At 36.3% G+C, this 12,623-nt stretch overlaps 1 protein-coding gene and 1 pseudogene across 2 annotated transcripts; one reads left to right on the top strand and one right to left on the bottom strand.

Annotated features, from left to right (window-relative positions):
• LOC129884360 (putative methylesterase 11, chloroplastic) overlaps positions 1-6,593 on the bottom strand; it is a 26,939-nt pseudogene extending 20,346 nt beyond the window's left edge.
• Positions 6,594-7,378: 785 nt separating this feature from the next.
• On the top strand, positions 7,379-12,214 carry LOC129887582 (TMV resistance protein N-like). Of its 2 annotated transcripts, XM_055962744.1 has the most exons (4): positions 7,379-7,922; positions 8,580-9,654; positions 9,855-10,166; positions 10,381-12,213. In XM_055962744.1, exons 1-4 carry the CDS (start codon positions 7,408-7,410, stop codon positions 11,875-11,877), a joined length of 3,399 nt encoding a protein of 1,132 aa, XP_055818719.1. In that variant the 5' UTR covers positions 7,379-7,407; the 3' UTR covers positions 11,878-12,213. The 2 variants fall into 2 exon arrangements, with proteins under 2 accessions (XP_055818719.1, XP_055818720.1); XM_055962745.1 differs by lacking the exon at positions 9,855-10,166 and having other exon boundaries at positions 10,381-12,214.
• The last annotated feature ends 409 nt before the right edge of the window (positions 12,215-12,623 follow it).

Genomic DNA, 12,623 nt, shown 5'->3' with positions numbered 1-12,623 from the left:
TAAACCTATGAGAGGACTCCTCTCGATACAATGCGACTAGGAAAAAACATAAATGAGGGAGACTCTCCCCTTCCATGTGAATACAAGAAAGATACCTACACTAGTCCTATTCAAATAAGCTACATTTTATACATAGCTAAATGAAAAAGATCAAGTATACGAAGCTACATCTTTGTTCTTCCCAATTTTGTCATACCGATTTTGTCCAAGTTAGGAACATTAGAGATAAGAAATGTTCAAGGAGGTTGTTTGATCCTTTTTAATCTTCTTCTCCTGAAGCTTGCCATTCCTATCTTGTCTAGCTTTATGTAGCCCTTGGTTTCTTGTGGAAGTTGTTGAAGGTTGTAGAAGTGTTGTGTATTATCAAGTGTATGGCTGTACTTAGATAATGTATCAGCTGGAAAATTTGCTTCACGAAAAACATGTTTGCATTGGAAGAATTCTAGCAGTTGGACCAGTTGTTGGAGTTCATTAACGTAGTTTTGAATGTTCCAGGGTGGTTTGATGTCCAGATTCAGCCACTTGATCACAAGTTCAGAATCTACTTCCAATATTACTCTATTATAACCATGTTGAATGCACCAATTAATGTCAAAACTGGTTGCCTGCACTTCCGCTTGATTATTGGTTCCAACTCCCAAAGGAGAGGCAAAAACATATATCAAATTACCCTTATGATCCCTTACTATGCCTCCTGCTCCTATTTTTCCTGGGTTGCCTATGGCACTCCCATCAGTGTTCAGCTTAACTATGTTAGGGGGGGTTTGAGCCATTTAACCTGGATTACTTTTATGTCATGCTTACAGTTTTCTATCCAAATAATTAGATCCTTCCAAGCTGGTGGCCATGGGATATATGGAAAAGCTGTAGTAATAAGCATGTATATTTCCTTGATTATATTGAACTTCACTCTAGTAGTACTAGATTTCTTTCCTCCATATTTACTTGCACACTTGTTCTTCCAGACATTCCAGCAAATAAATATAGGGAGGGCTTGCAACATGAGTTTATGTACAACATTGTTTGGTTTGTAGGTCCACCATCTCATCAAGATGCCTCTAATGGAGTTGTGGTCCTGCATGATTCCCCCCCAGTTGGAGAAATATGTCCAGATGTGTTTAGCAAAGCTTTCAGAGACAAAAATGTGATCTATGTTGTCCAAACCAGGCCTGTAGCAGCATGAGCACTCTGCAGTTTCTCTCCCAAAAGAAATCAGTTTATCATTGGTTGGCAGTTTGTGTCTCAATGCTCTCCAAAGCAAGAATGAAGCCTTGAAAGGGATGTTAGTATGCCATGTCATCCTATCTGTCAATGTCTTGTTTTTTTTCTTTCTCACATTTTCCCAAGCTGATTTACAAGTGAAATTTCCATGTGATTGGAGCTTCCATTGAACTTGATCTAATGTGTTTTGTTGGTACATGATGTTAATATTGAGAATTGTGTGTATCATGTGTTGAGGGGCCTGTTGCCTGATTTTCTCTTCATTCCATTTTCCATTTGTCAAGAACATGGAGACAGTGGAGTTGTTGAATCTTGGAATATATTCATAGTGATTGGCTAGAGGGCCAATACCCAGCCAATCATCCCACCAGAAACTGCAGTTCCCTGAACATAAGGTCCACTTAATATGAGGTTCTATGTCACCTTTGTTCTTCATCATGTTCTTCCATATGAGAGATTGGCCTGTGTGCCACTTTTTTGTGACAGGATGAGCTTTTCGACAGTATTTAGCTCTCAAGAAATCCCCCCATAAAGATCTCTTAGTTCTGAACAACCACCAATGTTTGTATTGCATTGCCAGGCATATATCTTCCAAGTTTTTTACACCAATACCTCCCTCCTCATATGGTAAGCTAAGGGTTTCCCAAGAGGCCCAGTGGTACTTCCTTTTCTCCTTATCCCAACCCCAGAAGAAGTCAGCAATAAGGCATTTTATTTGTTTCAAAGTGGTTCTGGTAGGGGTTATGGCAGATAGCAGATGTATAGGAAGTGATTGAAGCACTGATTTGATCAAAGTGGCTCTCCCCCCATAGCTTAGCATCTTTGTCTGCCACCCTTGAATTTTAGCAATCACTTTTGAAACTATACTAGTGAAATATATGACCCTTTGTCTTCCTATATACAATGGACATCCCAAGTATGTCATAGGCCCATGAGTGCATTTATAACTAGTGATGGACACTACTCTATCCATTATATCATCAGGTGTGTTGGTAGGAATTAAGATTTGGCTTTTGTCCTTATTAATAAGCTGCCCAGAAATGCCTTCATACATCTGAAGAGTCTTCATGATGAGTTGAAGGGAATACTTGGAAGTTGAGGTGAAAATAATAATGTCATCTGCAAAACTCAAGTGGTTAATTTGAGGACCCCTTTTCTCCATTTGAAAACCAGTGTATAGATAGTGCTGATGAAGGTTGTTTAACATTCTGGTCAGCACCTCTGCACCAAGAACAAAGAGAGCAGGAGAGAGTGGGTCTTCCTGTTTGAGACCTCTTTTTGAATGGAAAAAACCATGCCTGCTGCCATTTATGATGACAGAGTACCAATTGTTAGACATTATTCTCCATACCATGTCTATGAAGGTTTTCCCAAATCCCATCTTTCTCATGACAAGACAGATAAAGGACCATGAGACCCTATCATAAGCCTTGGCCATGTCAAGTTTAATAACCACATTATCTCCAATTTTGGGTTTGTTTATGTTATGCATAATTTCTTGAGCCAACATAATGTTCTCAGATATGCTCCTTCCTTGGACAAACCCAGACTGATTATCAGAAATAAGATGTGGAAGGATGGGAGCCAGTCTGCTACTAAGGAGTTTGGAGATTATTTTGCTAATAAAATTGCTAAGAGATATAGGTCTGAATTCAGAGAGTCTGTTAGGATGTTCAACTTTTGGGAGTAGAACCAGACATGCATGGGAGACGTATTTTGGGATGTCATGGCCATTAAAGAAGAACAGAATCAGCTCCAAAAGGTCCTCACTGATAATGTCCCAGCATACCTGGAAAAACTTGCCACTCATCCCATCAGGACCTGCAGCAGAAGTACCACTCATAGAGAAAATCACTTTCTGTAACTCCTCTTTAGTAGGTACCCTTTGCAACATGTGGTTTTGATTGTCACTGACCTTTCTAGGTATGTACTTAAGGAAATCTTCATTGATTTTCTTGTTGTCTGTAGTAAATATCTTTTCAAAGTAATGACATGCAGCCTTGGCAATTTCCTCATTTCCCTGAATACTATTACCCTGATCATCTTCAATTTTGTGAATATACAGTCTTCTCCTTCTCCCTCTAATGATAGCATGGAAGTAATTGGAGTTGGCATCCCCTTCCTTAAACCAGTGGAGTTGAGTTTTTTGTTTGAGGATGAATTGCTCTATCTTTAGATACCTGATGTATTTGGCATTGATCAAGTTCAACTTGGTTCTATTATCTTCGGAGTTATCACTGATTATTGCATCCTCAGCCTCTCTAACTTTTGTCTCAAAATCAGTGATGGAAGAGAAAATATCACCATATTCTTGTCTTGACCACCTACTCAGAGTATAGGGATATCCAAACCCACAATCAGAAAAGAAAATAACAAAATTTGCAAAGTTTTCTGACATTTCATCAAACATGTAATGGACATATTAACACCAACTTAGAAAATCTTGATTATTTCTAATTGTTCTTAGGAAACAATAATTCCTCTCAGAATAACAAAAAATGACGAAAACATAAATCATATACATTAAACAATTAAAGCACTATAAGAACAAGAAAGAAGAGAAAATTTTCAACTGACAGCATATGAATAAGAATTTCGACAAAAAGATTTAGTCTATTTTCGAACTAAAAAGCTAAAATTTTGAAGCCTCCTACTTGTTAGATCCTGGAGGTGGAAGACAATCGGGACTGGGGTGGGAAAAGTCACGGACCTGACATGTTTTTTTTGGTTGGTGTGTTAGTTTCTTGACTGCAATTAACAAAAGGATGGATTTTGCAACTTTTGAAATAGTATAGGGATGTTTTCTGTTTATTAAGATAACATAAGGATGCACCTTATGTTTAAGCCATAGTTTAGGGATGATTTTAGCCAAAAACTCTTAAGTGGACACATGGTCACTATCTTGTTTTGTTCCTATATATCATTATTGCTTTCGATTAATGAGTGTTGTTTGCTAATGCATGTCTTCTTGATTTTGTGAGATTTACATTCGTGGACGAATTGTTTTCGAGAATAGGGGAATGATAGCATCCACGTTGGCATAGTTTCATTAAAATTGACGGGCTTCAATCAAAAATCAAGAATATGTTTATCACGAAATAAGGTCCAAATTTAAGCCCAAAACGAAGAAGATTGAGCCACATGAAGCCTCAAAAGAGAGCCCAAAAAGATGGATGTTCAAAGTCAAAGTTTTCTAATTTAAAAGTTTCTTAGTTTAAAGTTTCCTAGTTATTATTTTCATAAAAATAGGAATTGAATCCCATTCTATTTGGGATAGGTTTTCCCTATATATAGGGGTAGGTTTTATTATTTCGAAGACATTATGATGATTAATATTATTTGAGAAGTTTTTCTTCTTTACAACTTTATGTGTGGTGACTATGGATTTATCTTACAACCTTATAAGAACGATTCTTTAAGAAGTAAGATTAATTCTTAACTTGATATTTTTGGTTCTTATTCGTAAATTAAAGAAGGTGATTAGTCTTATACTAATTATTGTCTTTAGTTTCTTCAAAATAGGGGTCTAGATCACTTTTGATCTAAATTCTTGAATTGACTCTATTAGTATCATAATTAGCCTTAATTCGCTAATTTTTAAATACTAAGATCAATTAGGGTTCTTAGCCCATCTTTTGAATTTGGGGATTTTCTTCTCCAATTTCTCATATCTTTAAATTCTTGTCTTTAATTTATTTATTTTCGTTGTCACATTAGTTTCATGTTTATTCAGGTAATCCGATTCTTATCAATATGTTGCGTTGTCACATTTATTGAGTTACTATAGTTACATGCTAGGCCACAAAATTAGTAACAGAACCTGCATAGAGAACATATCGATTACACTCTGCCCATTCTACAGCATTGCTGCAGCAATAAAAACCGCCTTAGATTCTTTTGATCGATGCAACTCCATTGCATAAGAAACACAAGCGCCTCCAATATCGTGGCCAACCAAAATGACCTGCATTAAGACAGAACCAATTTACATGCCTTTCAACATTTAAATTTGAGAAAGCACCAATGCACATACTCATTTTGAACGAGTCAAGGTACATTTTGTCGTACCTTATTGCCATTGGGTAGATTTTCAAGATAATCGGTTAGGGGTTTCACATATTCGGAAAAGGTGGTAATGTTGTTGGAGTCAAAAAGAATGAGCACCAGAACCAGTTAAGTCTATCTCATCAACTTGATATCCTGTTTCTTTAAGTAGTGTTGTAGTTTTGTACCAACACCAAACACCAAACACCAAAACCGTCTCCATGGACAAGAACAAAATGTTTGGTCTCTAAATTTTCAAGTTTTGTACCCTGAGAAGGTCAAACAATTACAACAAAAGTTATCAGCCAAACAATTGAAGAATAAATGTGGACAATCACAAGACAACTCATTTGAGGAGAATGAGATAAAGTACAATACTAACAATCTGCATATTCTTCTGCTACTAGCAAGACTTGAGCCCAAACCAAAATCATTATGAGTATTATTGAGACCGGTGGCGAAGCCAGGATTTGTAGTCTATGGGTTCTAAACTACAATCCTTTTTGCTTACTGGATTTTGATTAGATTATTTATATATATTGAGTGAATTTTTTAATACAACTACAAGGTTTGGGCGAACATGCAACTTTCAGGTTGGCTCTGCTCTGTTTGAGACTTCAGCCTTGCCTCTTTTCTCTAAACATGGGATTCAAAAGTATAGGACTTACCAAATCCTTGAGATTTAAAAATAGGGAAAAGGGGCAAATCCCTCAACAGTGTGATTTAGAGTATGCCAGCCTATTCGCTTTGAGCCGAAGCAGACGCTGCCCATGGAAAGCCTTTTCCTTTGTGAACATGCGATGTATCCTCGTTAAAAAAATAGTGCATACATACCCTCGCCGTCTATCAACTGGTGCATATTTACCCTTTTATTTTATAAAATCACAAATAGATTTTGTTATAGAATTTGAAGACAAGAAAGTAGCAATACCTGATTAAGGATCTCCAAGTGTTGGGATAGAGAATCAGACAATAACCTCGAACGAGAACTCGAGCTTCTTGGAATCCTCTTTTGCTTCTTTGAGGATGCTAAAGGGTCCCTTAGAGAAACAGATCGTTCGAATTGAGTGAGTGTTCCATTTTGGTGATGGTGTTGGAGAAGCAAAGTTGCAGCAACTCGAGCTTATTCTTTTATATAATCATCACCAAGAGTACTTGGAGTACCACTAGTCTCCTTTGGATGTATTTTATCCAATCTTTGGCTAGTTGAGTTTAAAAAAATATATGGAGGAATTAGACTATGTGAATGTGATGATGATGATCTTTTTTTTGTTTCTTTTGGTACTAGCTTGATTTTTAGAGAAACATAGTGTCAATGAATTCCCCATGATTGTTCTAGTCAGCTTTAGTCTGGAGATTGACGATTGACCTGTTTTGACAACTCGTGGTGGAATACTCTCTGACGGATTCACTCTATTATATATTTTCTCCTATTTTATTTGTATGTTGAATGAGAGAGAAGGTTTTCTACATGAATGTTTTATATTGTGTTTGATCGAGAAGAGAAACTTCCAAGAAATTTGTTTGATAAATTGGAAGTTTGGAACAATGATTTGGAAGGGGCTATGAATGAGTTGAAAGTTGAAGTCATCTAGAAATAGGCGCAAGGAGAAAAAAGGTTCCTACAATGGAATAGTACAATGTTGACCTTCCAATTGAATATATATATATATATATATAATTTTATTTTTCCTCTATAGTCCTTAAATAAATATGAGCCTATACTAAAGTGAGATTTCTATGCTCTCGTTTATCCGTCTCCTCATAGTTCAATGTGCCACATAGGTGGCTCTTTTATTACAGTTCAAAGAGAAATTTCTTAATTTTTTTTAAGAATGTAATGTCCAGACTAGCTTTCGTACATCTCGAATAATTATAAGAGATACATATCACTTTCCATCATCAATAAATTCCAAATAACTTTGTACACCAAAGCTAAGACAACGGACAGATGAACCTAAATTTTTTTTGATGAATAATATCCAATGAAAATGTAGGAGTTGACTGGTCCAATTGCAATAATTCCACTTTGTCCTATTGAAACTTTTCTTATTTCAAGTCCTATATATAACTTTGTCCCAGAGATATGATTGATTTAATCTCTTACCACAACCACAATTTTTTAACAGCTTAACTGAAGTCATGGAATCAATTTCTTCTTCTGTGAGTAATTCACACTACTGTCCTCAATGGAAGTACGATGTCTTCTTAAGTTTTAGAGGTGAAGATACTCGTGAAACATTTATGGGTTACTTATACGAACGTTTAACAAGGAGGGGAATAATCACCTTTCAAGATAATAAAAGGCTAGAGCATGGTGATTCGATCCCAGAAGAACTCTCGAAAGCTATCAAAGACTCTCAAGTTGTCCTTGTCATTTTCTCAAAGAATTATGCTACATCAAGGTGGTGCTTGGATGAACTAGTGAACATCATGGAATGCGCGAAAGATGAAAATGACCAAAAAACAATCATACCGGTATTCTATGGTGTGGATGTAACAGATGTTCGAAACCAAAGTAAGAGCTTTGGAGAAGCATTTGCCAAACATGAATTGAAGTATAAGGATGATGGTGAGGCAGGGATACAGAAGGTGCAAAGATGGAGGACTGCCCTAACTGCTGCCGCAAATCTAAAAGGATATGTATTCCCCAACGGGTGAGTTAAATTAGGTGTGTCAAATGTACGGATAAGGTTGAAATTGACAATATTAAAATGGGTAAGTAAAAATCGGGTTGGGTGATGATGCGTCTAAATTTATTTTGGGCTCAAATGGATTGGGCTAAAATTTGGATTGAGTCATGATTCGCCCAATTTGATCCGCTTAATCTCAATAATTTTAATATATTATTATTTATCTTTTATAATCATAATTTGAATTTCAGCTCAAGAAAATAAAAATAAAAATTTACAAATTGATAGATTAATCCTAAAAGATATAAATAGATAGTAATTCATACTTTTAATATAAGAACTTACATTATACAAATTCAAATAAAGTCTTAAAACGGATTGAAATTGGAGATTAAGTTAACTCAATTGAAGTTTATTTTAAAATGGGTTAAGGCTTGAATGAGTTGGGATTGAACCCAATACAAATTATCTTGAGCTCATTCCATAAAAGTTTGGACGAGTTTAGCGGGTTATCTATATTTGGGCTCATTTTGACACCCCTAAGTTAAACGATTGGAATAATTTGTGAAGACTAGCTATACACATAAATCATAATTATGTTCTACTATAAGAGTTTGGTTTATGTGATTTGTCCTTTTTTATCATAATTATGGACTCTACAATGTACATTGTCCTTTGCAGGGTTGAATCAGACTGTATTGAGCGTATTGTTGATGTCATTTCGTCCAAATGCAAGACTTCAGTATCTTATTCGCACAAAGTTGTGGGAATAGATACTCAATTAGAGAAAGTAGAATCCCTACTAGAGATGGGAATTGATGATGTTAGGATTGTGTGGATTTGGGGAATGGGGGGAATTGGTAAAACAACAATAGCAAATGCTATTTATAATAAACTCTCGTCCAGCAAATTTAAAGATGCATGTTTGCTTGAGGATATCAAAGAAAAAAAACATAAAATGTACTCTCTGCAAAATATCCTTCTCTCTAAACTGTTAGGTGAAAAAGAAAATTGCGTGAATAATAAGGAGGAGGGGAGGAGCCTGATAGCTCGTAGACTTCGGTTTAAGAAGGTTTTAGTGGTGCTTGATGACATAGATCACAGAGACCAGTTGGATTACCTAGCAGGGGATCTTCATTGGTTTGGCAAGGGCAGTAGGATTATTGCAACTACTAGAGATAAGCGTTTGATAGGGAATAATGTACTACATGAAGTGGAAACACTGATTGACGGTGATGCTATTAAATTGTTCAATCAATACGCTTTCATGGAAAAAGTTCCAGATGTGTGTTTTAATAACCTAACGTTGGAGATAGTTAGTCATGCTAAAGGCCATCCTTTAGCCCTGAAAGTGTGGGGTTCTTTATTACACGGGAAGGGTATGATTGTGTGGAGAAGTGCTCTAGACCGAATAAGGGAAAACTCTGGTTCAGAAATTATTGAAAACCTCAAAATAAGTTATGATGGACTGGAGCCAAATGAGAAAGAGATATTTCTAGATATTGCATGTTTCTTCCGAGGAAAAGAAAAGAAACAAGTCATGCAAATCCTTGAGAGTTGTGATTTTCCAGCTGAATATGGATTGAACGTCCTAATCGACAAATCTCTTGTGTTCATTTCCGATCATAATAAGATTCAAATGCATGACTTAATACAAGATATGGGTCAATATATAGTGAAAATGCAAAAGCATCCAGGCGAACGTAGCAGACTATGGAAAACTGAAGATGTCAAAGAAGTGATGGTTGACAATATGGTAAGTAGGCTAAACAATACAATAACATTCAATTTCTACTTTTCATATTCAAAAGATATATAGGGCAGTCAATTCCAATTATTTTTTCCTCTTGCTTCATATTCTTGCAAGTATATACCATTTTAGTTGTTTACTTTAATAGGAGAAGCAAAAGTAGCATTAGTGGCCTATGTTTTGTTGACTCATGATCCTTTTACCAGGGGACTATGGCAGTGGAAGGGATCTGGTTTACTTTTATTCAAAAGCTATGCTTTAGCAAAGAGGCAATGAAAAATATGAAAAGACTTAGGATATTATACATATGTAGCTTCCTCTATCCGATTGATCGAGAAGATGTTCTCTACGACTCCAATTGCCATGATGGCTCCATTGAGTACCTGCCCAACAACTTGTGTTGGTTTGTCTGGCATGAATTTCCTTGGAAGTCATTGCCAGAAAATTTTGAACCCCAGAGGCTTGTTCATCTTGAACTCCAGGGGAGTTCGTTGCACGATTTATGGACCGAAAGAAAGGTACCATTTCTAATTTGGCATAATGCTGAAAACTTTCCTAAACTTGGTACGTTTTATTCAGTGTAGACCTAAACTTGTGTTATTTAGTTTCTGAACATGTAATTTCCATATAAATTTGAAAATAAAAACAGTTTCTAATTTCCCACAAAATATTTTGTTGACTCTCATAATCTAAAGGAGTAAATTAAACAATCTCCTTCTATATTCTAAATAGGTGTTTTTGCCATCTCTACGAAAGCTAGATCTCAGCTACTCCAAAAGCTTGATACGAACACCAGATTTCACGGGGATGCCAAATTTGGAGTATTTGAATCTGAGGGGATGTACGAGTCTTAAAGAGGTTCACCATTCCTTGGGATGTTCCAGAAAACTCATCCAGTTAGATTTGTATCATTGTGAAAGACTTGAGAGGTTTCCGCGTGTTAATGTGGAATCTCTTAAATCTCTGGATCTACTAGGTTGCTCTAGTTTAGAGAAATTTCCAGAAATCCTCGGAAAAATGAAGCTGGAGTTAGAGATTCACATGCGATTTACATGGATAAGGGAACTTCCATCTTCTGTTATTCAGCACCAAGCTCGTCTTAGAGTGCTAGATTTGAGTGATATGAAAAAACTTGTAGCTCTTCCGAGCAGTGTTTGCAAGTTGAAAAGTTTGGTGAAGCTAGATGTGTCCTACTGCTCAAAACTTGAAAGCTTGCCAGAAGAGATACGTGATTTAGAAAACTTGGAGGAGCTTCATGCCAGACATACTCTAATTTCACGACCTCCCTCTTCCATCGTCTGCTTGAACAAGCTTAAATTCTTGACTTTTGCAAAACAAGAATCAGAAGATGGAGTGTACTTTGTGTTCCCTCAGGTGAATGGAGGGTTACACTCATTTGAAATTCTGAATCTCGGTTGCTGCAATCTAATAGATGGAGGACTTCCGGAAGACATAGGATGCTTACACTCTTTGAAAAGGTTGTATCTCAGTAGAAATAACTTCCATCATTTGCCTCGAAGCATAGCCCAGCTTGTTGCTCTTCGATCCTTGAACTTATCACATTGCAAGAAGCTTAAACAGCTGCCAGAATTTCCAGAGCAATTAGATACAATATATGCAGATTGGAGCAAGCATTCGATCTGTAATTCGTTGTTTCAGAATATCTCATTATTGCAGCATGACATCTCTACTTCAGATTCCTTGTCACTAAGATTGTTTACCAGTAGGACACTGACAATTCCAACTTGGTTCCACAGTCGGAGAACTGGTAAAATTGGATTAGTCAATTTGCCTGAAAATTGGTATGTACCTGATAACTTCTTGGGATTTGCTGTATGTTACACTGGCAGGTTAATGTACGTGACAATGACAACTCACTTGATTCCCTTATGTTATGATTCGAAATTATGGATGACCTTGAAACTGGACTTACTCGAGCCTGACAGTAATTGTCTTGTACGTAAATACTCACCTGATTCCGTTATTCATTTTTTCTTTGTACCTTTTGCTGGCTTATGGAATACATCAAAGGCGAATGGAAAAACACCAAATGACTATGGGCGTATTATGTTATCTTTCTCTGGAGATGTGGAGTATGGATTTCGTTTGTTGTATAAAGATGTTTGTATTGGGACAAGGAGGAGCAGATATGATAGTAGTAAACACCCCGACTCTGTCACCAATGAAGCCAGTTGCTCCTCTTCTAAGAAACAAAGGTCACATTTCTAATATTCTGAAACTTTTCATTGATGGAAGATGTACATATCAACAATTAGTTTTGTCTATTCCTTCTCCATCTTGTCTCTGTTTGTGCTGAGCCACGATTTACTGCGGTGAGTTGAAGGATGTAAACAAGCATAAATTTTTGATGTTCAAGTTAGAAACATGTCAATGAAATCCCCATGGTTGTAACTTGTAGTGGTCAGTTTTGGGTTGACGATTGACAAATGATTAACGTGCTTTGACAGCTCGTGGTGGATTTACTCTCTAATGAATTCACTCTGTTATTACTTCCTTTTTTTTTTGTATGTTGAATGAGAGAGAAGGCTTTCAACATGAATTGGTCTATATATGTTTGCGAAGATAAACTTATTCAGTAATATACACAATTAGCAAGTAAACAAATGCCAAATCTAACTTATTCAGTAATTAAGGGGCATAATTTAGAATATACACATTGAAAATTGCCAAACAAATTGGAACAAATGATGTATGAATCAGAAGCACTTTCAAGAAAATGGGAAAGGAAAAACGGAACTATTTTAAATGGACAATAAGGAGGAAGAGAAACTCACTTGAATAATTTGCATACTTCCCAATCCCAACGTTATTCAAAATTGTACACTAGAAAGACCAAAAAATTGAATGTTGTCCTGCCATTGGCTATCATGAAGCCCGAGCCCAAGCCAGAGGGGTGCAAGGGGTTTATCCAAATCATTTTCGCCAGAAACATTACATTGTATATACAGGTCAAA

The sequence above is a fragment of the Solanum dulcamara genome, chromosome 4, assembly GCF_947179165.1.
Source record: "Solanum dulcamara chromosome 4, daSolDulc1.2, whole genome shotgun sequence".
NCBI classification, from domain to species: Eukaryota; Viridiplantae; Streptophyta; class Magnoliopsida; order Solanales; family Solanaceae; genus Solanum; species Solanum dulcamara.
This window is presented reverse-complemented; position numbering and strand designations above follow the sequence as displayed.